Source organism: Schistocerca americana, chromosome 3, assembly GCF_021461395.2.
Source record: "Schistocerca americana isolate TAMUIC-IGC-003095 chromosome 3, iqSchAmer2.1, whole genome shotgun sequence".
Taxonomy (NCBI): Eukaryota; Metazoa; Arthropoda; class Insecta; order Orthoptera; family Acrididae; genus Schistocerca; species Schistocerca americana.
Window position 1 is genome coordinate 973,405,230 of NC_060121.1, and position 22,827 is coordinate 973,428,056.

General features: G+C 44.0%; 1 protein-coding gene across 1 annotated transcript in view; it reads right to left on the reverse strand.

Annotated features, from left to right (window-relative positions):
- LOC124606599 (proton channel OtopLc-like) overlaps positions 1-22,827 on the reverse strand; it is a 229,782-nt gene that overhangs the window by 55,377 nt on the left and 151,578 nt on the right. The window contains exons 6-7 of the mRNA XM_047138584.1: positions 16,387-16,547; positions 13,978-14,143 (exon numbers count right to left, since the gene is read on the reverse strand). Of these exons, the coding sequence (XP_046994540.1) occupies positions 13,978-14,143; positions 16,387-16,547 (327 nt within the window). The remainder of the gene's footprint in view (positions 1-13,977; positions 14,144-16,386; positions 16,548-22,827) is intronic.

Genomic DNA, 22,827 nt, shown 5'->3' on the forward strand with positions numbered 1-22,827 from the left:
GGGGTACGGGTCCTGAGACAAATGGCTGTTCACAAGCCACAATCCGGAGAGCGACATGCAACTAGAGATTCCTTACCTTTCTGAAGGATCCTACAGACAATATGGCTATTTTTGGGCAGACAGAGTCATCCCGTCTACTGTCCGGAGATTGTGAGCGTGGAAATGCGAATGCCACGCTGGCTACCGAAAGCTGTAACTTTGCCTTCGCTCTTACAAGGATGAGGCTCCTGGCTGTTAAGGAAAAGACCTCACTCTTTCAAATTAGCGTGAATGCTTCAAAGTCAACGGTCCTCCACCAAAATACACTCCTGGAAATGGAAAAAAGAACACATTGACACCGGTGTGTCAGACCCACCATACTTGCTCCGGACACTGCGAGAGGGCTGTACAAGCAATGATCACACGAACGGCACAGCGGACACACCAGGAACCGCGGTGTTGGCCGTCGAATGGCGCTAGCTGCGCAGCATTTGTGCACCGCCGCCGTCAGTGTCAGCCAGTTTGCCGTGGCATACGGAGCTCCATCGCAGTCTTTAACACTGGTAGCATGCGGCGACAGCGTGGACGTGAACCGTATGTGCAGTTGACGGACTTTGAGCGAGGGCGTATAGTGGGCATGCGGGAGGCCGGGTGGACGTACCGCCGAATTGCTCAACACGTGGGGCGTGAGGTCTCCACAGTACATCGATGTTGTCGCCAGTAGACGGCGGAAGGTGCACGTGCCCGTCGACCTGGGACCGGACCGCAGCGACGCACGGATGCACGCCAAGACCGTAGGATCCTACGCAGTGCCGTAGGGGACCGCACCGCCACTTCCCAGCAAATTAGGGACACTGTTGCTCCTGGGGTATCGGCGAGGACCATTCGCAACCGTCTCCATGAAGCTGGGCTACGGTCCCGCACACCGTTAGGCCGTCTTCCGCTCACGCCCCAACATCGTGCAGCCCGCCTCCAGTGGTGTCGCGACAGGCGTGAATGGAGGGACGAATGGAGACGTGTCATCTTCAGCGATGAGAGTCGCTTCTGCCTTGGTGCCAATGATGGTCGTATGCGTGTTTGGCGCCGTGCAGGTGAGCGCCACAATCAGGACTGCATACGACCGAGGCACACAGGGCCAACACCCGGCATCATGGTGTGGGGAGCGATCTCCTACACTGGCCGTACACCACTGGTGATCGTCGAGGGGACACTGAATAGTGCACGGTACATCCAAACCGTCATCGAACCCATCGTTCTACCATTCCTAGACCGGCAAGGGAACTTGCTGTTCCAACAGGACAATGCACGTCCGCATGTATCCCGTGCCACCCAACGTGCTCTAGAAGGTGTAAGTCAACTACCCTGGCCAGCAAGATCTCCGGATCTGTCCCCCATTGAGCATGTTTGGGACTGGATGAAGCGTCGTCTCACGCGGTCTGCACGTCCAGCACGAACGCTGGTCCAACTGAGGCGCCAGGTGGAAATGGCATGGCAAGCCGTTCCACAGGACTACATCCAGCATCTCTACGATCGTCTCCATGGGAGAATAGCAGCCTGCATTGCTGCGAAAGGTGGATATACACTGCACTAGTGCCGACATTGTGCATGCTCTGTTGCCTGTGTCTATGTGCCTGTGGTTCTGTCAGTGTGCTCATGTGATGTATCTGACCCCAGGAATGTGTCAATAAAGTTTCCCCTTCCTAGGACAATGAATTCACGGTGTTCTTATTTCAATTTCCAGGAGTGTAGATAGTCATTTTTCACTTCACTCAGCGAATGTGAAAGGACAGGAAATCGCTAATATTGACCCGAATCATTATGTCAAAATTATACAGATTGTAGAAGATTCTGAAAATATTTCGTTCTTCCTTGACGTGAACGAGTCAGGCTGACCGTTGTGGCCGAGCGGTTCTAGGCGTTTCAGTCCGGAAGCGTGCTGCTGCTATAGTCGCAGGTTCGAATCCTACCTCGGGCATGGATGTGTGTGATGTCCTTAGGTTGGTTAGGTTTAAGTAGTTCTAGGTCTAGGGGACTGATGACCTAATATGTTAAGTCGAATAGTGCTTGGAGCCATGCGAACCATTTTGAAACGAGTCACACCTACGCCTTACAGCACTGCCATAATAAGCTCACAGTAGTTGCTCGAAGTAGTGACTGAGTTGAAAAAATAATTTGGCTCAACTGCTTGTACACACTGTTTACGCAATTGCTATCCTACCAGGATCGTCCACTCTGTATGTGAGAAGTGTGCACTGCTCAGACCAGCTGACGGGTTGCCGCCACCTGCGATTGCAGCCGCTGATGTTAATATTTATTTATTTTATTTATTTATTTTATTGCCAAATTATAGACCTGTTACCTCATGTTTAAAACAGGTCGTACATCTCACAATTTTCGTTTTTCATCAGTTTTCTCTTCTTTTGTTTTATCTACAACATTTACAAAAAATGATACTTTTCAAAATAACAATAATTTAAGATTGAAATACAAATAAAATTTTGTTGTTTTTTAAGAAGAATATAAAAAGAAGATAGGATAGATGAGAGATTTGTTAGTACCATCACCGAATGTGAATACCTCGAAATGGTTTCTTCGAGCCGTTGACCGCCAGTCACACAGACACACACACACACACACACACACACACACACACACACACACACACACACACACACACACACAAATGGTTATTAGTAGACAAATAATGTTGCTTATCCTATTTATTACTAATCCTATGTATTAATACTTTAGGTGCCCACCCATGTACAGCATTTGGTGCTTTCTTGGCTAGATTGCCAGCACTTTTGATTATTTACTGTCACATCTCAGCTTCCTCCTCATTGTCACTATTTTCGTTGTCACTGTGGGTATCGCTGTCCATCCTCTGGAGATTTCTGTTACGCTGCACATGGGCATGTCTGTAATGTCGTGTCCGCATATACTCTTCATGTGTTGTTTTTGAAATAATGTTTGTCAGTGCGTTTAATTGTGCCCATTGTTCTTCGTCTCTTATTGCTGTGTATATATCTGTGTAATCTAAGTGTAGTGTATGTCTATTGTTCTCGTATTGCCCGCAGAAAAAGACAGTGTGTTGTGCGGAACCTTCTTCCCCGCATGTGCATGTAGGTGTCTGCCTCAGACTCACGCGGTTTAAGTGCGTGGAATAAGGTCCGTGCCCGGTTAAGAAATGTACCATACCGCGGCTAGGATCGATATGTCTCATTCTCAACCACTCCCGTATGTCAGAGGGAAAGTCGTGTAGTCTACGTCCCTTATCACTTACATCCCACTCACCTTGCCATGTATCCAAACGCCAACTTTTAAGGTGACGTATCGTCTCTATAGGCACACAAGTTATTGTGTGTACCTTACCTACTCTCCCCCCTTTAACCAGTACCTCGCAGCTCTGTATTTGATCGTGATATCTATGGGGCATATTCCGAGCACCACACGCAGTGCATCTACTGAGGTGGTACCGAAGACTCCAGATAGCATAAGTAGGACACTTCTCTGCCCTCGTCTGACCGATGCTTTGTCGGTGACCCTCAGTCTATGTGCCCACGTGCTAGCTGCGAAGCTGAGTTCTGATTCGAAGAGCGCATGTTGGTTTGTCCGTATGACTGGTAGAGGTAGTCTGTATGGGCACACCGGTCTGTATGTTAATATGGAAGAAGAGGAACCAGAAGTACGAACTGAGATAGATAAGAAGACAGCAGAAAGACCGACACTCTTCCTGTAGATACCACCGACTGCAGTTCCATAGCTGGAACTGCTCAGGTGCTTCGTCAGCCGGAGCCGCTGAAGACAACCGCGTTCGATTCCCGGCGGGGTCAGGGATTTTCTCTGCCTCGTGATGGCTGGGTGTTGTGTGATGTCCTTAGGTTAGTTAGGTTTAAGTAGTTCTAAGTTCTAGGGGACTGATGACCATAGATGTTAAGTCCCATAGTGCTCAGAGCCATTTGAACCATTTGAAGACAACCGTTACCTTGGAGGATGAGCCTCTATTGGTTACTTTAAGGTTCCCACGTACATGTATCACGTCTGCTGTAAGCAAATGCTTGTTAGCTTACATTCCTGCGAACACACAACCCGGCTGTCTCCTACGCTTGAGTCTGCCGAACAAAGGGCATTCAAGCAGGCGGTCCCCTCTACGGCAAAGGAGAAGCAACAAGTCAGACCGGCCCCAACAAACAGCTGATATTATATATGCCAAAAGAGGCAGGGAACCCTCCCTAAGGCGACACGTGAAGGGAGACGAGCATTCTTTGGATACTTCCGAGATGCTCTCGGAAATCTGTGACGTGGGACTGGCCGCCCTTCGCCATCTCATGGGAACATAGAGAAGAAAGATCCTAGCGCGTGAAACTCTGTGTTGTTTTGAACAGATAGTTCCGTCGCCGCCAGTCATAGGTGGCCCGAACCTGTGACGACCGATTTCCGACCAGTGATGAAAAACTTTGCATTTTTGCATCCCACCTTTGCACTGTCAGCACTGGCAGTACTATATATCTGGCAGGACTTGAATTTTTAGCGCAGTACCGCTGGGCCACTTCCGTCCATCTTGTGTAGATGCTGATGCTCAAAGACAGAAAACTTGTAACTATTGAACTTCGGTGTTGGTGCCTTGTGATTTCCCTTCTTACAAAGATTTTCTCAACCAGCCGGCTACAGTACGGATGTCCGTACCATAGGACCCACAGCCACCTCACGTTTCAGAGCTGACCTTACAACAGATAGGTGCTGACCGCTTGCAACGCCAAAAGGTGACGCACTGACCTTTCGGTCACAACACGATGCTTATTGATGAATCGTCACCCACACGATCCAATACCAGCTCGTCAAATGCTACTGTGCGAACAGTTCTCCGTTGAGGTCTCAGCTATCTCTCTGTAGCTTTAACTACCCAGTTTCTCCTAAGTTTCTCATTATTATTATTATTATTATTATTATTATTATTATTATTATTATTAAGTATAGCCATGATACCGTTAATGTGTGGTATAATTAATAATTAAACTTAATGTAAATAAATGTGACAGGTAGCAGAAAAATACAAGTAATTAAGCACGACAATGATTTCAAATGGTTAAAGTGGCTCTTAGCACTGTGAGACTTAACATCTGTGGTCATCAGTCCCCTAGAACTTAGAACTAGTTAAACCTAACTAACCTAAGGACATCACACACATCCATGCCCGAGGCAGGATTCGAACCTGCGACCGTAGCAGTCCCGCGGTTCCGGACTGCAGCGCCTAGAACCGCTCGGCCACTCCGGCCGGCACAGTGATTTCAATAATAAAACACCGCACCAGTTACATTTTTTCATACATAGCAGGACGCGTTTCAGGTTTATTCGCATCGCTACTATTAACATTGGTGTTGCCTGTCATGTCTGTAAGTGTGTTGCTCATCTTCTATTGTCCTGCAGCCATATTTTTCTGCTTTTAAGGTTTTTTGCACAATGGAAGCGGTACAGTAACTTAAAAATAAGGAAATACATCTGCCACGCGAAAAAAGCCGAACAACAGGTAGACAACGTATACAATGTAAATAGTAGCAATGCGAATAAATTTGTGAAAGACGTTGTGTAATATATGAAAAACAGTAACTGATGACACATGTGACACAGAATGGGGCGCATCTGAAAACGGCGGGAAGTTTCACAAGTACCTGGGTAGTATAATACAGCGAAATGGAAGAAATAACCTACAGCGTAAAGAGGTCCCCCAGAAAAATAAGGGGGTGGTTTACTGAACGTATTACGTGCCAATTCTGTCGTACTCTTGAGGCATCTGGATTATGAAGGAAAGAGAAAAAAGTGAATGCGAACAAGTGAAATGAAGTTTTTGAGATGTCAAACAGGTGGAAGAAAGATGGAAGAGATATGAGTGTCGTAGACAAAGGCGCTGAGGTTGGTTAATTATTTCTTGACTTCCGGAAAACATTATATACAGTTCTGCAATGTCGGTTAGTGAACAGAATAGGAACTTACCGAGTAAGGGATCACAATTGTGACTGGACACAGGACTCTCTAATTCTTAGAGCTCAATACGTTATTCTTAACGGGATGAAATCGACTGATGTACAGATAATTTCTGAAGTACGCCAGCGAGTATTGTTGAGCAACCACTGTATACGAGGTGCGGCTAGAAAAAAACCGGACTGATGCTGGAAAAAACATTTATTTACAATTATTTACAGTTTCATGTTATCTCCTTCAATGTACTCCCCTGCTCGGTCTCTACACCGCTCCATACGCATTTTCCACTGTTCATAGCAATGCTGCAGATCATTTTCGGTAAGTCCATACATTACTTCCGTCGCTTTTTCTTTTACTGCTTCAACAGTCTCAAATCTAGTTCCTTTCAAAGCTGACTTGACTTTAGGGAAAAGAAAAAAGTCACAGGGGGCCAAATCAGGTGAGTAGGGTGGATGATCTAAGATGGGAATGTTGTGTTTTGCCAAAAACGTCTTCACTGACAACGCACTGTGAGCTGGGGCATTGTCTTGGTGAAGGATCCATGACTTTTTTCTCCACAAATCGTTACGTTTTCTCCGTACTCGCTCACCTAGGGTAGCCAGGACGCTAATGTAGTAATGCTGACACACTGTTTGTCCCTCTGGTACCCAATCAATGTGCACAATCCCTTTGATGTAAAAAAAAACAATCATCATTGCCTTGAATTTCGATTTTGACATTCGTGCTTTTTTTTTTTTTTTGTCGTGGAGAACCAGGAGTTTTCCAATGCATCGATTGGCGTTTAGTTTCGGGATCGTAAGTAAAAAACCACGATTCATCGCAAGTAATAACATTTTGTAAGAAGGTGGGATCACTTTCAATGTTTTCCAGGATCTCAGAACAAATCATTCTTCGGCGTTCCTTCTGTTCAATTGTGAGACACTTTGGAACCATTTTTGAACACACTTTGTTCATGTTGAAACTTTCATGAAGAATCTGCCTAACACTTTCCTTGTCAACTCCTGTTAACTCAGACACTGCTCTGATTGTTAAACGGCGATCTTGTCGAACAAGTTTACCGATTTTTTCAGTGTTTGCATCAGTTTTTGCTGACAATGGTCTGCCAGTGCGAGTGTCATCACTGGTGTCTTCGCGGCCATCTTTAAATCGTTTAAACCACTCAAACACTTGTGTTCGCGATAAACAATCACCGCCGTACACTTGTTGTAACATTACAAACGTTTCACTTGCAGATTTTCCTAGTTTGAAACAAAATTTGATGTTAACACGCTGTTCTTTCTGTACACTCAACATTTTCCGACGCACAGACAAAACGTCAACTACTTAAAACAGACTCCACGGGCAGACTGAGTGCAGGAGGCAGATGAATATCGAGCAGTAGGCGGAGCGAGAGTCACGTGACAGGCCACGCGACTTTCAGCCTTATTGCATTCGTTTTATTGTTTCACCAGTACTAGTCCGGTTTTTTTCTAGCCACACCTCGTATAATATTCACTGCAAGAAAAAAATACAACGCTATCAAGGACAATGTCATTTTATTGACAAGTGAGGTAACATGTAATTTGTCATTCTAGGAGTGTGTGACAATGCGATAAAAAATTCAGACCAACTGAAACACACACAACACAGTAAAAGGTGCACATACAGTTGCATCACTACACTGTGTGCCGCCCCCCCCCCCCCCCCCCCCACTCTGGCAGCTGCACAGGCGTGCATCGTCGCACGCAAATAGACTGTCACAAGCGTCTTGCGTCTTCGGCAGTGGTTCTTGCAGGCTCTGTAGAAGCAGTAAGCTCCGACGTCATCATGTCCCGCAAGTGTTCGCTTCCCGAGCACGGGGTCCCGGGTTCGATTTCTGGCAGAGCAGGGATTGTCACCTGCCTCGAGATGACTGGGTGTTTGTGTTGTCCTCATTATTTCATCATCATTCACGCAAGTGGCGAGATTGGGCTGAGAAAAGGTTGGCACTTTGTACGGGCGCTGATAACCACGCAGTTGAGCGCCCTACAATCCAAACATCATCATCATCATCATCATCATCATCATCATCATCATCATCCGTAAGTGTTCAACTGACGAGAGATGTGCTGACCTTACTGGCCATAACAGTTGATGTACACCACGATGAACATGTTGCGCCGCAACAGCCGTTTGTGGACGTGCACTGTCCTGCTGAAAAACGCGCACCAGCTTACTGGCGAAAATAATGGCAATAGTACGGTGCTAACAGCCAGTGAAATATAGCGGGCACTGGTTGCGTTATATTGCAGGAACACCGAATGTGAACACAAGTTGTAACTGATGACTTCCCACACCATGAAGCCTGGGATGGGCTTTGTGTGTCGAGGGAGAATGCACTCCAGAACAGCCAGCTCAGCAGGTATCGGCTTACACGTGCCAGGTTCACCACACGCTTACAAACAGAACCAACTCGCATCACTGAAACAACTCCTTTCACGACGCCAAAGGCGCCATGGTCCCTGATGACACTGCAGATGCCACATGTGCCCGGATTTCATCCTTGGATGATGTTCAGTGATGCTCGCAACATGAGTCGATTTTCACCAGCGTCTATACAACGCGGACGACTCGAACCTGGTCTACATGTGTGTGGAATGTTCCACAGACCAGTATTGGCAAGAAAGACACATCACCGATACGTTATAGCTAACATGTGCAGCAGTCCGTCAACACAGCCATCCACTATCCCGCAGGCCCCGCGATCCCTGACCATATTTCTCAAGTTGTTGTAACAGTGGCACGTACTCGTACACTACTGGCCATTAAAATTGCTACTTCAAGAAGCAATGCAGATGATGAACGGGTATTCATTGGACAAATTTATTATACTAGAACTGACATGTGATTACATTTTCACTCAATTTGGGTGCATAGATCCTGAGAAATCAGTACCCAGAACAACCACCTCTGGCCGTAATAACGGCCTTGATACGCCTGGGCATTGAGTCAAACAAAGCTTGGATGGCGTGTACAGGTATACCTGCCCATGCAACTTCAACACAATACCACAGTTCATCAAGAGTAGTCACTGGCTTATTGTGACGAGCCAGTTGCTCGGCCACCATTGACCAGACGTCTTCAATTGGTGAGAGATCTGGAGAATGTGCTGGCCAGGGCAGCAGTCGAACATTTTCTGTATCCAGGAAATCCCGTACAGGACCTGCAACGTGCGGTCGTGCATTATCCTACTGAAATGTAGAGCTTCGCAGGGATCGAATGAAAGGTAGAGCCACTGGTCGTAACACAGCTGAAATGTAACGTCCACTGTTCAAAGGGCCGTCAATGCGAACAAGAGGTGACCGAGACGTGTAACCAATGGCACCCCATACCATCACGCCGGGTGATACGCCAGTGTAGCGATGACGAATACACGCTTCTAATGTGCATCCACCGCGATGTCGCCAAACACGGATGCGACCATCATGATGCTGTAAACAGAACCTGGATTCATCCGAAAATATGTCGTTTTGCCATTCGTGCACCCAGGTTCGTCGTTGAGTACATCATCGCAGGCGCTCCTGTCTGTGATGCAGCGTCAAGGGTAACCGCAGCCATGGTCTCCGAGCTGATAGTCCATGCTGCTGCAAACGTCGTCGAACTGTTCGTGCTGATGGTTGTTGTCTTGCAAACGTCCCCATGTGTTGACTCAGGGATCGAGACGTGGCTGCACGATCCGTTACAGCCTTGCGGATAAGATACCTGTCATCTCGACTGCTAGTGATACGAGGCCGTTGGAATCCAGCACGGTGTTCCGTATTACCCTCCTGAACCCACCGATTCCATATTCTGCTAACAGTCATAGGATCTCAACCAACGCGAGCAGCAATGTCGCGATACGAAGAACCGCGATCGCGATAGGCTACAATTCGACCTTTATCAAAGTAGGAAACGTGATGGTACGCATTTCTCCTCCTTACACGAGGCATCACAACAACGTTTCACCAGGCAACGCCGGTGAACTGTTTGTGTATGAGAAATCGGTTGGAAACTTTCCTCATGTCAGCACGTTGTAGGTGTCGCCACCGGCGCCAACCTTGTGTGAATGCTCTGAAAAGCTAATCATTTTCATATCACAGCATCTTCTTCCTGTCGGTTAAATTTCGCGTCTGTAGCACGTCATCTTCGTGGTGTAGCAGTTTTAATGGCCAGTAGTGTGTTTGAGGGATGGTTGCACCCAAGAAAGCACTGTTCATCTCTAAACTCAACACATCACTGCCCGAAGAGCCAAAACAGAGGGTGCACATACAGGACGCCTCTTGAGCGCCATCTGATAGCCGACGACAGTGACAACTACCATTACTACCTCTCGATGCACCCATATTATACCCTGGCGCATCTGAACAGAGACCCTGAGGGAGTTGCATTTACTTCTGGCAATGCATATGCTCGTTAATAATCTGATGGATAACGACAGAAGATTTATGAGGCTTTTTGCAGGCTGTGATGAAATCTATAGCAAGGTTTCAAGGTTGTGAGAAAATGCAGAAAAACCTGCAGAGGATGGATGATTTGTGTAGGGGGTTAAAAATAAGTGAATGAGACATATCGCGCATAAAGAATGAAAAGATCCAGTACTGCTCGATTACGCCATTGGCAAAACGTCACTAAGAGTAACAAACCGTAAAATATCTAGAAGGAAGCGTACAGAGCGACTGAAAGTGCAGTGAAGACATGGAACAAACAGTAGAAATAGCAGATGCGAGGCTGAGATTCATTGGAAAAATCCATAGAAAATGTAATTCATCCACGAAAGAAGTTGCTTACGAAATAATTGTTCGACCGATTCTTGAGTCCTGTTTCCCCGTTTGGGAACCTCACTAAGAAGAATTATAGGAAGAAGTCTAACAAAGAGCGGCACTTTTCGTCACGGGATAATTTAGAAAGTGCAAAAGCTTCAGTGGCGGCCGCGTAGGTTGATGAAGATCTGGGATACATTTTACATCCTGCCATACACCTCTCTTGAAATTATCATGCCCATGACGAAATTGGAGCTCATATGAAATTTCAGCGACGATTGTTCCTGATGAATGCAACGGAAGAGAACGAAAGCGATAGTGGCGTTAGAGGTAGTCTACGCTACACATCGTGACGTCGCTTGCGAGGTACAGCGTGTAAACTTTTAGATGGCAGACCTCTCCCTAGTCCTGAATCGGCAGAAGTCGGTAAACGTCGGGAGGCTTCGGTAGGCACGCAGTTTCGACTGCTGCCAACATTACGTAGCTGACTGCGTTGTACAAGGTAGCCAACGTCGTCTGCTTCGTTATTGTTTTGCGCTGTACTGTTCTGCGTGTTTTTATTGTGCAGTTGTGCTAAACATTATCAAAATGAGTGAAGAGGCAGTTGCTGGCCCATCTCGGGAGTCGACAACAACCCCTACCGGTAGGCCTACGGTTAGAAGGAAACCAGTATTACGTAGCGATGCTCCCAAATTATATTGCGTGTGATTGAATGCTGCGAAAGGGAAAGAGAGCAGAAAAAATTGCTTCACCCCATTTACAAATCTTCAGTGAGAGCTGCTACATACACAGGGCAAAGCATGCGTAGCATTGGAAGATTCAAACAGTTTTCCAAGAATCATCCTGGCGTATCACCACAAACGCCTGGAAAGAAAAGGTGAGTTTCCATTTCAGATATTTTGTTCACGATCACTTTGAAGGAGCCCCCTATTTCATCCTAATTACCTTATATTTCATTTTTCCTTGCTACCGTATTGCTTTGTATGGAAACACCACTGGTTACTGTATTGTTTCGAAACTCATTCATATTACAGCACATTTCCAAATGGTTTGTGAGCGCATAGTAGACAAACATACACACATTCATTTTGATATAAATAGATTTTAATGTACATGACGATCATGACGATTTCAGTTTCGTTTACGAACAACATTTAAAGCGAGTTTTACTTCCAAGTCTTTCGTCTGCTTTCGTGCAAGCATGACGCGCAATTTGTAGTGCCAGCACTGCAACTGGTAGGCGTGGCGTGCCTTGTCCCGTCCCGCCCCCGCCCCCCCCCCCCCCCCCCGGCTCCTCGCCCCTCGCCAACCAATGCTTGCTTCCTCCTCTCCCCGCACTCCCCTCACAACTCTGCCGCCTTACAGTTAACACTCTGTACAACATAGATGTACGGCTTGTTATGGAGACAGAACATAAGGAATCCTCGAAGACGAGATTAAAGGAAAAAGTTTCAACGGGGATGAGTGTATAAAGAGAATGAACGAGACAAGGATACATTGGAAGATGCACTAAATGAGAATGAAAGGATACAGGGGAAGGCCAAGGGAAAAGTGTCTAAAAGGAGAGGAAGAAAGAATCCGGAAGACTTGAGAAGATGGGGAGGCTTGTGTTTCAAGCAGTCAGTGGCAGTGCCAACAAACGGTGGTGGTAGCGATAGTAGTAGTAGCAGAAGAAGAAGAAGAAGATTACGACGATCACTGCCATCAGCGAAAATGTTTAAGGGGCTCCGGAAAGGCTCAAAATCATGAAAAGTTCAATTTTTACTTTTTTGCGTTTTCTGAATCTGCAGACTATTACCTTTTAATAGATATATAATTTATTCAATTCCGAAGACTACAACTATTTTTAAATTTTTTTTGAAATGTGTTCTACATGGGCGTGACCCACTGTGGCGCTGTTAAACTGCTGTCAAATGGTGTTATTATTAACGTCCGTGTTCATCAGGTACATTTTAGTGATGTGAGATAAAGTATGTGTTGTGGCTAACCTGTGATGGTTCAATACATATCGCTGGTGTGATTGTCGATTGTTTCATGTTTATTTACTCGGTCGTTATCTCGAAAATATCCGTAATTAATTCTGTTTCTTGAGTCTCTGTTTTGTTGAAGTATAATAATGAGTAAAAGTAAAGTTATTAGAAACCCTCTGAAGGCTTTTAAGAAAAGGAGAAATGATGGAAAGCCAAAGGTATGTGTTATTACTGTAAACAATAAAGACGATAACCAAGTGAGTGAACCTAACCTCTCAAGTACACATGCCCATAGCAGTCAAAGTGGGAAAGAAAATACTTCGCAGAAGAAGCTTGGTTCAATGAGTGAAAACTATGAATGTTCTATGGGCGAATCGGATGTGAATGAAATATTTGATATGTCGGTTCTCAAAGGAATTTTTTCAAACTGTGTAAGATGTATTCATTGTAGTGAAGTTGGTCTGGAACTCTCCATAATAAAGCACGTAGGACTTGCTAGTGAAATACAACTGAAATGTGTCCATACATGACCACCTTTTGGAACAGTGTTGCAGTAACTGCAACTGAAGAAAATGGTAGCAAAATCTACGAACACAACAACGAGCGATGCTTGCTTTAGACAAGGAACGCCTTCGGGCTGCAGACAGGGCAGTAAAGAGTCTAGAAATACAAGCAAGAGTAAACAGGAGGAGGAACAAGAGGAAGCTGGAGGAGGAGTTTGCAGAGGATGAAGATAATCCATCCTATGGACCTGGAATGCACTAAACAGTTAATCCAATCTTTGTCGCTCGATTCCCAAAACTTTTATTTTCTCATACTAATTACATGTTTTCTAAGGATCTTCCAAACATATTTGTTTCAAACTTTCAGTAAATGTTACACAGTACCTTCTGTATAATTTAACACAGCCTTTTTCCAAAAAACTGTATATTTTTGAATATATAAATAAAAAATTGCAAAAAAAGTTGTGAATTTTCATTACAATTGAAAAAAAAATCATCTTTAATAACTGAACTAAAATTTTGTAAAATCCCTGTGTTAAGTTGTAGCCCATATTCCAATAAATAATCTGTAAAATGTTCAACTTCCTACCTCAAATACTTTGTGAGGAAAGATGTAATTTATAAGCGTTATTTTAACATTGCAAGTATAGGGCGTTCCGGAGCCCCTTAATTGGGGCAGGGACATTATAGGCTGTTATACATCCATCCGTTCTATGTCGTTTGAATTTAGTCGGTACATTTTGTCACTGGCAAGGAATCCGGTCGTGGAAAAACAGAGTGCATACTCACGCAGGCGGTGCTGGATGCCGAGCGTCTTGTTCTCGGGGCTGTAGAAGGTGAGGATCTCGTGCTTGGTCTCCTGGATGAGCACGTTGAGCCAGACGGAGAGGTTGGTGCCGATCATGTGCATCAGGCCGAAGCGGGCGAGGGCGCGGTGCTTGTACACCTTCATCTGCTGCAGCAGCGAGTCCTGTCGCCGACAAACAACACTGCTCAGGCCACGCACAATCTCTGGATCTCAGATTCTAACTACACTGTTGTATTATATCAACAATAAAAGGATTGGTTGTAAACCACACAACAGTTAAGATTCCAACATAAAAGTTACTCTTTTTGCTGTCAGGTAAGAGTATTATTTGCTTAATTTGCAGCCTGCAGTACGCGACATCATTAATCGCGTTCAAAATGCCATAACTAAAAGTTGTCATCAACTGTAAGCGTGAAGAACTCAACACGTCACTCGTAAAGGGATTAAATCGACAAATGTAAAAGCAGTTTCGCGAGTATATCAAATGGGTAATGTAGTGGCTTTACTGTTTACAATATGCAAGTTGTAATGAAAAGATGACATTGAACTCACGCAAACAGTTCTCGTGAAAACAAAACAGCAGCTTTGGTACATACTACTGTTTCTGAGCCTGTAGCACTGAATAAACAAGTTGTGTGAATCTTCTTCTTGTAAGTTGCGCCGTGTCTTCAAACACCTTAAGTGACAGCCTCATCAGTGGCCAAATTCAGCTCGTTTATGAGATTCAAGTACTTTTTATTTCGTAGGAACACTTGTCCTAAGAAAGTATAAAAATGGGTCTTTCGCCGGTGAGTATCTATAAGGAAAAAGAGTGATGCTTTCACAAGAATGTAATTTGTCCGTCATGTGGTCTACTCGGGAGAAATATCAAAGAAAAAGTTTTTGTTCATTCAATTCCTGGATTTGCAAGATGATATATTAATAACTATGGCGAGGAAGTGCGAAGTAAATGTTGACATAGGGGTAGTTAACAGGAAAGCGATGTTGAAAATACTGGAGAAATGTAGTTCATAAGAATCTACTACAAACGTAATTCCCTTCGGTAATATTCATCGATAGGTAGTGAACCATATGGCTACGAAAACTAGCAACGTGTCTTACAGCCATATATGATCGGATTCATAAACATGATACTGTGATTTCAAAACGACTATTTCCTTCTTGAAACTCACTACTGGCTAAATTTACTTTCTTGATAAGCTTTATCATTCTCTCATGATTGCATTACAATATGAATATTGGTATTTTTTTATTTCAAGGTTATAGCCACTTATAAGTCGTACGTGTAGAAATGTGTAATAAGTTAACTAATATTCATTCCGTGACCTTCATAGCGTTGAAATAACTATAACACACTATATCATCTTTCTCAACCGTTTTCATTGAAATCGGACGTCTGCATTTCGTAAGCGGAAATAACGGTTTGAATATCAGTATCACGACATACCGATCATTATTAAATCCCTAATGATACAAATGTGGGTTGCAAGTTAGAATAACATTATGTGCTCATAAGAGAGAAATACACATGTCTGTTTACATACTCACGGCTTCCAGCATACAAGTCTGTCGAATGTTTCTCATTTAGTGTTTAGTTTTAAGGTTTCTAACATTGCCTTAGTGGAGTACTCACAGCGCGTACATAACATGTAATGTCTAGAGGTAAATTTCTAAAAGATTCAAAATATATTTTTCACAGATATTCACTAATCATGTTAGCTACAACGGTACTTAAAATATGTGACAGGGTTATGTAAAAGAAATATACTGCACAGAAGAACGCGGAATTTCTTCAGTAACGTGCTTGAAACAGATGCATTGAAAGTGGAAAAAATCCATGTATAATCAGTACTTTTTGAGGAGAAGAGATGCACTTTATAAATTGTCTGTTAAGACTAAATTGGTAATTTACAGTGAAATTGATTCGTCGTCGATAATAGTGGTTGAGCTCTGTGGCTCTGAATTAAATTACTTGAAGAAAAGCAGCTGCCACACACTTTTTATGCATTTTATTTACGCCATGTCTTTCTGAGCACTGCGTTTCGAGGTTGAAGCCGCTGTGTGCAAAATCACAATTCTCTTAGCTACCAGGTATCCTGATGTGTAAATAAAACGTAAATGTAGAACTCGGGGAACACGTTAGCAAAGAATTTGTTATCTTGCATAGGGAATCTGTAAATTTCGAAACCCAATCGACATAAACAAAGGATTAAGGAAGACATAAATGTATGTGTGAAGATAGGTGAAAGTACGAAACGCATCTTAGCACAAAAAAAGTGATGTAGAAGGGGCTGGTTGCTGTATTTACTCGTGTTGTTTGCACTGCGCCTCGAAGCGCGGTTGAGGCTGGGGTGGCCGCCTACACAAGACATCGCTGTCAGTGGACTCACCTCGTTGTTGAGGAATATGAAGTACATCTGGATGAAGATGAAGGCCATCCGCGTCGCCGGGGTCAGCGCCAGCAGCACGTTATGGCACTTGGTGTTGCGCTCCAGCTCGAAGTACTGGCCGAACTCCAGCCCCGAGTAGATCATGCTGCCGATGCCAAACGCTGCGGACACCAAAACGTCACAACGTCACCAATGGCCACCAGCCAAATACGAAGGGGTTCGACAAGTAATGCTACATACTTTTCCCGGCCAGTTTCGCTCGAAAAAATACAAAATTTGTTGCGGGACACTGTGGCATATTCCCGCTTCAGCCCCTATAGTTTCATGAAGTTCCGGTAGGTCGCGACATAACCTTAAAAATGGCGTCTGTAGCAGGTGCATTCGGGCCTTCGACCATAAATATAATAGACTGGCCCTCACGTCATTTTCGTGGCTCCAACATCTCTGGGCTGAAGTCACGTGAATGTTGGCAAAACATGGTTGTTTCGTGTTGCGCTTATGGCTGTACTCAGCGTTTTGTCGGGGGAAATGGCATTACATTTCACGTGTGTTTCTATGATAGTGCAGATGCGTTTATTGAAATCTGCTGAAGTGAATTTTATATGTTTTTTACAACTGAAATAAAGTATCACGTAAATTAAAGTGTTGAATGTGATGACTGTAAAGTCAGACTCATATTACATTTTGGAAAGTATCTGTGATAATTCTGTCACAGAAGTAAGTGTAACTGTTTCTCGTTCCTACTCATAGGTTCCCTAAGGATGAAAACCGAAGGCAGCTTTGGATACAGGCCCTGAAACGGAAAAATTTTAAGCCTTCTGCACATACGCGCCTTTTTGTATATACAAGTGAGATTATAATAAGGTAAGAGCACCTATAGTCGACACATGATGAGAACTTTTTTCTACCTTCTAATACTATTAAATAAATGTAGGCTCCAAAATTATTTTCTGAAAATTCAAAGTGTCACCTTTCATCTAAAATATCATTTTTTTATATTGATAGTTTAAACTGTTGTAAAAATAGTGGGAACTGAACCTTTGAAGTGCACCTAAAATTGATACTCTAAAATGGACCTGCTCCTAAAGCCGACAATTTTGGCACCTATAGTTGACATTATTCCCACATCCCATTTTCTTTTACAGGTGACTAGAGCTCAAAACGCGGCGAATCCAATGTTTAAAGTTTTGACACGAGTCCACTCTTACTGTTTAAAAGAATTTTAACAAATTTTGCTTTAATTGATAGTTTACAGTAATTTCGTCCCGCTCCCCACCAGAGTGGTGTTCGATGTATTTGTTAGATTTTATAAATGATACTGTGAACAAATCCAGGTCAAATGTAGTTCTGGCATAATTTTTCGAAAATAAAAAAGTAATTTTTGTTGGAAGCGTTTGGCAGTCAATTGAGAAATGTGGGTAAAATACGATACACACATAGGATGGCAAACCGCTGATTTTAAATCCCGCTACGTTTTGCCAATAGTCACGTGGTTTATGTTGGAGCCATACCAGCCCTATAGCTTCTGCACAGCAAGGCCAGTCTACTAGTATCTATGATCGAAGATCCAGGCAGAGTGCTGACACTCAGTTCCTTTTGGCGGAAAACTGGAGACTCGCTGATATTCGTGAGCGCTTTCAGAGCGTCTACGGAGAGCTGGCAACGAATAAAAGCACGGTGAGTCGTTGGGCAAGAATCTGTCGTCATGGCAACAAGGTCGCAAACGTGTCCGGTGTCACGCGAGCTGGGAGGCCGGACACAGCTGTGACGTCTGCAGGGCAGGAAAGTGCGGGCACTCATTCGAGGTGATCGATGGGTCACAATCAGACACCTCGCTGCACAAATGGACGTGTGTCTTGGTAATGCTGACACACTCATCCACGAGTTGGGGTTTCTCGCCGCCTAACAGAAGATCATAACGAAAGAACGATGCGCTCTGCGGGAAGCAGAGCATGTTACTGACGCAGCAACACGTTGGCTCCAACGTGGACCAGTAGCGTGGTACCATGCGAGCATACAAGCCCTGCCAATAAGTTGGTCTAACATCGTCGCATTGAATAGAGATTATGTTGAAAACAGGGTTTTGTAGCCAAAAGAGTGGCGAATTATATGGCGTATTGAAATTTAGAATAAAACCAATCTGATTTCAGATAAAAACTTGTTCCATTACTTACTGAACGTCCCTCGTACTTACTATCAGTGGTGAGGTGCCCGGCACACTGTGCTGGACTCGTGAGAGCAATTCGAACAGTGACACAAGTCATTCACGAACTCATACAGGGAAGGCCAATTACAGCTTTATTACAAATGATTGAAGCGATTTCACAGCTCTACAATAACTTTATTATTTGAGATATTTTCACAATGCTTTGCACACACATACAAAAACTCAAAGTTTTTTTAGGCATTCACAAATGTTCGATATGTGCCCCTTTAGTGATTCGGCAGACATCAAGCCGATAATCAAGTTCCTCCCACACTCGGCGCAGCATGTCCCCATCAATGAGTTCGAAAGCATCGTTGATGCGAGCTCGCAGTTCTGGCACGTTTCTTGGTAGAGAAGGTTTAAACACTGAATCTTTCACATAATCCCACAGAAATAAATCGCATGGGGTTAAGTCGGGAGAGCGTGGAGGCCATGACATGAATTGCTGATCATGGTCTCCACCACGACCGATCCATCGGTTTTCCAATCTCCTGTTTAAGAAATGCCGAACATCGTGATGGAAGTGCGGTGGAGCACCATCCTGTTGAAAGATGAAGTCGGCGCTGTCGGTACCCAGTTGTGGCATGAGCCAATTTTCCAGCATGTCCAGATGCACGTGTCCTGTAACGTTTTTTTCGCAGAAGAAAAAGGGGCCGTAAACTTTAAACCGTGAGATTGCACAAAATACGTTAACTTTTGGTGAATTGCGAATTTGCTGCACGAATGCGTGAGGATTCTCTACCGCCCAGATTCGCACATTGTGTCTGTTCACTTCACCATTAAGAGAAAATGTTGCTTCATCACTGAAAACAAGTTTCGCACTGAACGCATCCTCTTCCATGAGCTGTTGCAACCGCGCCGAAAATTCAAAGCGTTTGACTTTGTCATCAGGTGTCAGGGCTTGTAGCAATTGTAAACGGTAAGGCTTCTGCTTTAGCCTTTTCCGTAAGATATTCCAAACCGTCGGCTGTGGTACGTTTAGCTCCCTGCTTGCTTTATTCGTCGACTTCCGCGGGCTACTCGTGAAACTTGCCCGCACGCGTTCAACCGTTTCTTCGCTCACTGCAGGCCGACCCGTTGATTTCCCCTTACAGAAGCATTCAGAAGCTTTAAACTGCGCATACCATCGCCGAATGGAGTTAGCAGTTGGTGGATCTTTGTTGAACTTCGTCCTGAAGTGTCGTTGCACTGTTATGACTGACTGATGTGAGTGCATTTCAAGCACGACATACGCTTTCTCGGCTCCTGTCGCCATTTTGTCTCACTGCGCTCTCGAGCGCTCTGGCGGCAGAAACCTGAAGTGCGGCTTCAGCCGAACAAAACTTTATGAGTTTTTCTACGTATCTGTAGAGTGTCGTGACCATATGTCAATGAATGGAGCTACAGTGAATTTATGAAATCGCTTCAATCATTTGTAATAGCCCTGTACAGCTGGCCTGGAAAATGTTACATGCCCCTTAAGATAGGCAGCGCAACTTACATCACCCTCGCCTGGGGCAGATGACGTATGTTGGGTTACCTATCAGATAGGAAACAAAGTGTGTCAATGGGAAAGAGACGTGCATTGAGCTATCAGGCATCACCCAACTGGGAACCAATAACATTTCGTATCCGCCAAGATCTCATCTCATGGCCCTTACTGTGTCGTGTATGTATCAATGACCTTTCATCAGTAACATTACCGGATACTACGTTTGTTTCGTTTGGAGATGATACAGACATTGCAGTAAATAGTGAATCAAATAACCAAGTATAGTCTTAGAATGGTCGGCTAATAAAATTTCCATGGACACTAATATATGGTTCCTACCCAATTCTCTGTCACCAAACCTCGAAAAAACATTCTAAGTGCAGTACAGAACTTGTAAAAGGTTTCGCTCCACAATATGTCTAAAATATGACAAGCAGACAGAAAAAGTTGACAGGTGGCTTCCTTGGGATTACTGCCTGATAATAAATTTAACTGGCAGGGACATACCACAAAATTGCTGAACCGCCTAAGAAATCTGTTTGCTATGCGAATGTTGTCAGACATAAGTGATGTAAAAATAAATAAGCCAGCCTACTGTGCTTACTTTTATAACCATAATGTCATACGGGATTATTTTCTTAAATAATTCATAAAGCGAAACTAAAGTTTTCCGAGCCCAGAAACGTGCAGTACAAATTATTTGTAGTGTAAACTCAAGAACGTTCTGTCGAAGGAACTAGGGATACTAACTGCTGCTTCGCAATATATTTATTTCGTAATGACATTTTGTCATTAAAAATATATCTCTTTTTCCAACCAACACCTTAGTTCTTGGAATCAATACTACAAATGAGAATAACTTTCACAAATATTTAAAGTCACTGGTTTTGGTTCAGGCACGTGCCCACTATTCAGCAATAAACAGTTTCAGTAACATACCAGAGCCATAACTGGTAACAAAGTTCAGTTTGAGAAAAGTACAGGGCTATTACAAATGATTGAAGCGATTTCATAAATTCACTGTAGCTCCATTCATTGACATATGGTCACGGTACACTACGGATACGTAGAAAAACTCAAAGTTTTGTTCGGCTGAAGCCGCACTTTAGGTTTCTGCCGCCAGAGCGCTCGAGAGCGCAGTGAGACAAAATGGCGACAGGAGCCGAGAAAGCGTATGTCGTGCTTGAAATGCACTCACATCAGTCAGTCATAACAGTGCAACGACACTTCAGGACGAAGTCCAACAAAGACCCACCAACTGCTAACTCCATTCGGCGATGGTACGCACAGTTTAAAGCTTCTGGATGCCTCTGTAAGGGGAAATCAACGGGTCGGCCTGCAGTGAGCGAAGAAACGGTTGAACGCGTGCGGGCAAAGCACAGCCGACGGTTTGGAAAATCTTACGGAAAAGGCTAAAGCAGAAGCATTTCTTAGACAGGTGATTGGAAAACCGATGGATCGGTCGTGGTGGAGATCATGATCAACAATTCATGTCATGGCCTCCACGCTCTCCCGACTTAACCCCATGCGATTTCTTTCTGTGGGGTTATGTGAAAGATTCAGTGTTTAAGCCTCCTCTACCAAGAAACGTGCCAGAACTGCGAGCTCGCATCAACGATGCTTTCGAATTCATTGATGGGGACATGCTGCGCCGAGTGTGGGAGGAACTTGATTATCGGCTTGCTGTCTGCCGAATCACTAAACGGGCACATATCGAACATTTGTGAATGCCTAAAAAAACTTTTTGAGTTTTTGTATGTGTGTGCAAAGCATTGTGAAAATATCTAAAATAATAAAACTATTGTAGAGCTGTGAAATCGCTTCAATCATTTGTAATAACCCTGTATAAATGATTTACTGGCGACCAACTCCTTTTACTCTCTTGATGAACTTCTTAGCAGAATCGATTGATGCGTTTATGTTGTTAATAATATCACATAATGTGAATATTGCATACAGTCTGACTTCAGTACAAATTTTGTGCTGTAACGCTATCATCGTAAATAAGTACTGTGAAATTTTGTTTGTTATTTGATGATGCGTGGCTACAGTAGCCTAAGAACTGTCATATGTATTTAAGTGTATTGGACGTTCATTTTTTATTACAAGTTTTATATCCTTTTAAATGTAACTATCTTGTTCTCTTTGACCAAATCGGCGGAGGTTCGAGTCCTCCCTCGGGCATGGATATGTGTGTTTGTCCTTAGGATAATTTAGGTTTAGTGTGTAAGCTTAGGGACTGATGACCTTAGCAGTTAAGTCCCATAAGATTTCACACACATTTGAACACACATTTGACCAAATGCAGATACACAACAGCAATTTCATTTGGGATCTGTGGAAGGTATATTAGCATGTATGTCCTTATTTTCTAAATATTTATTGTGTATTCTTGTTTTCCGACATGTTCGACATCCCAGAGGGTCTCCTCGCTATGGATCAACTGGAACGAAAAGTACGTCTAATCTAATCCTAATCTTTGGACCAGTTGTATTTGGGCCAGCGTGTATGAAAACGACCGTTATGAAGACACGTATCTGTCAACGAAGCAGTTTTGCTTCAGATGGTTGCGCGAGTGGTTTGGCGTTGTGGGGATACGCGGTCTGTTTGGTCGTTAGTACAGAGTATCCGGCCGACGCAGTCGAGCAATGAAACGTTACTCGCGAGATCACTGTTATATTTTTCGATTACCGATATGGCGGCCTGTCATTTTCATTACGGAATTTTGTTCAAAATGTGTGGACACCACCGGAGCCGAATTTTT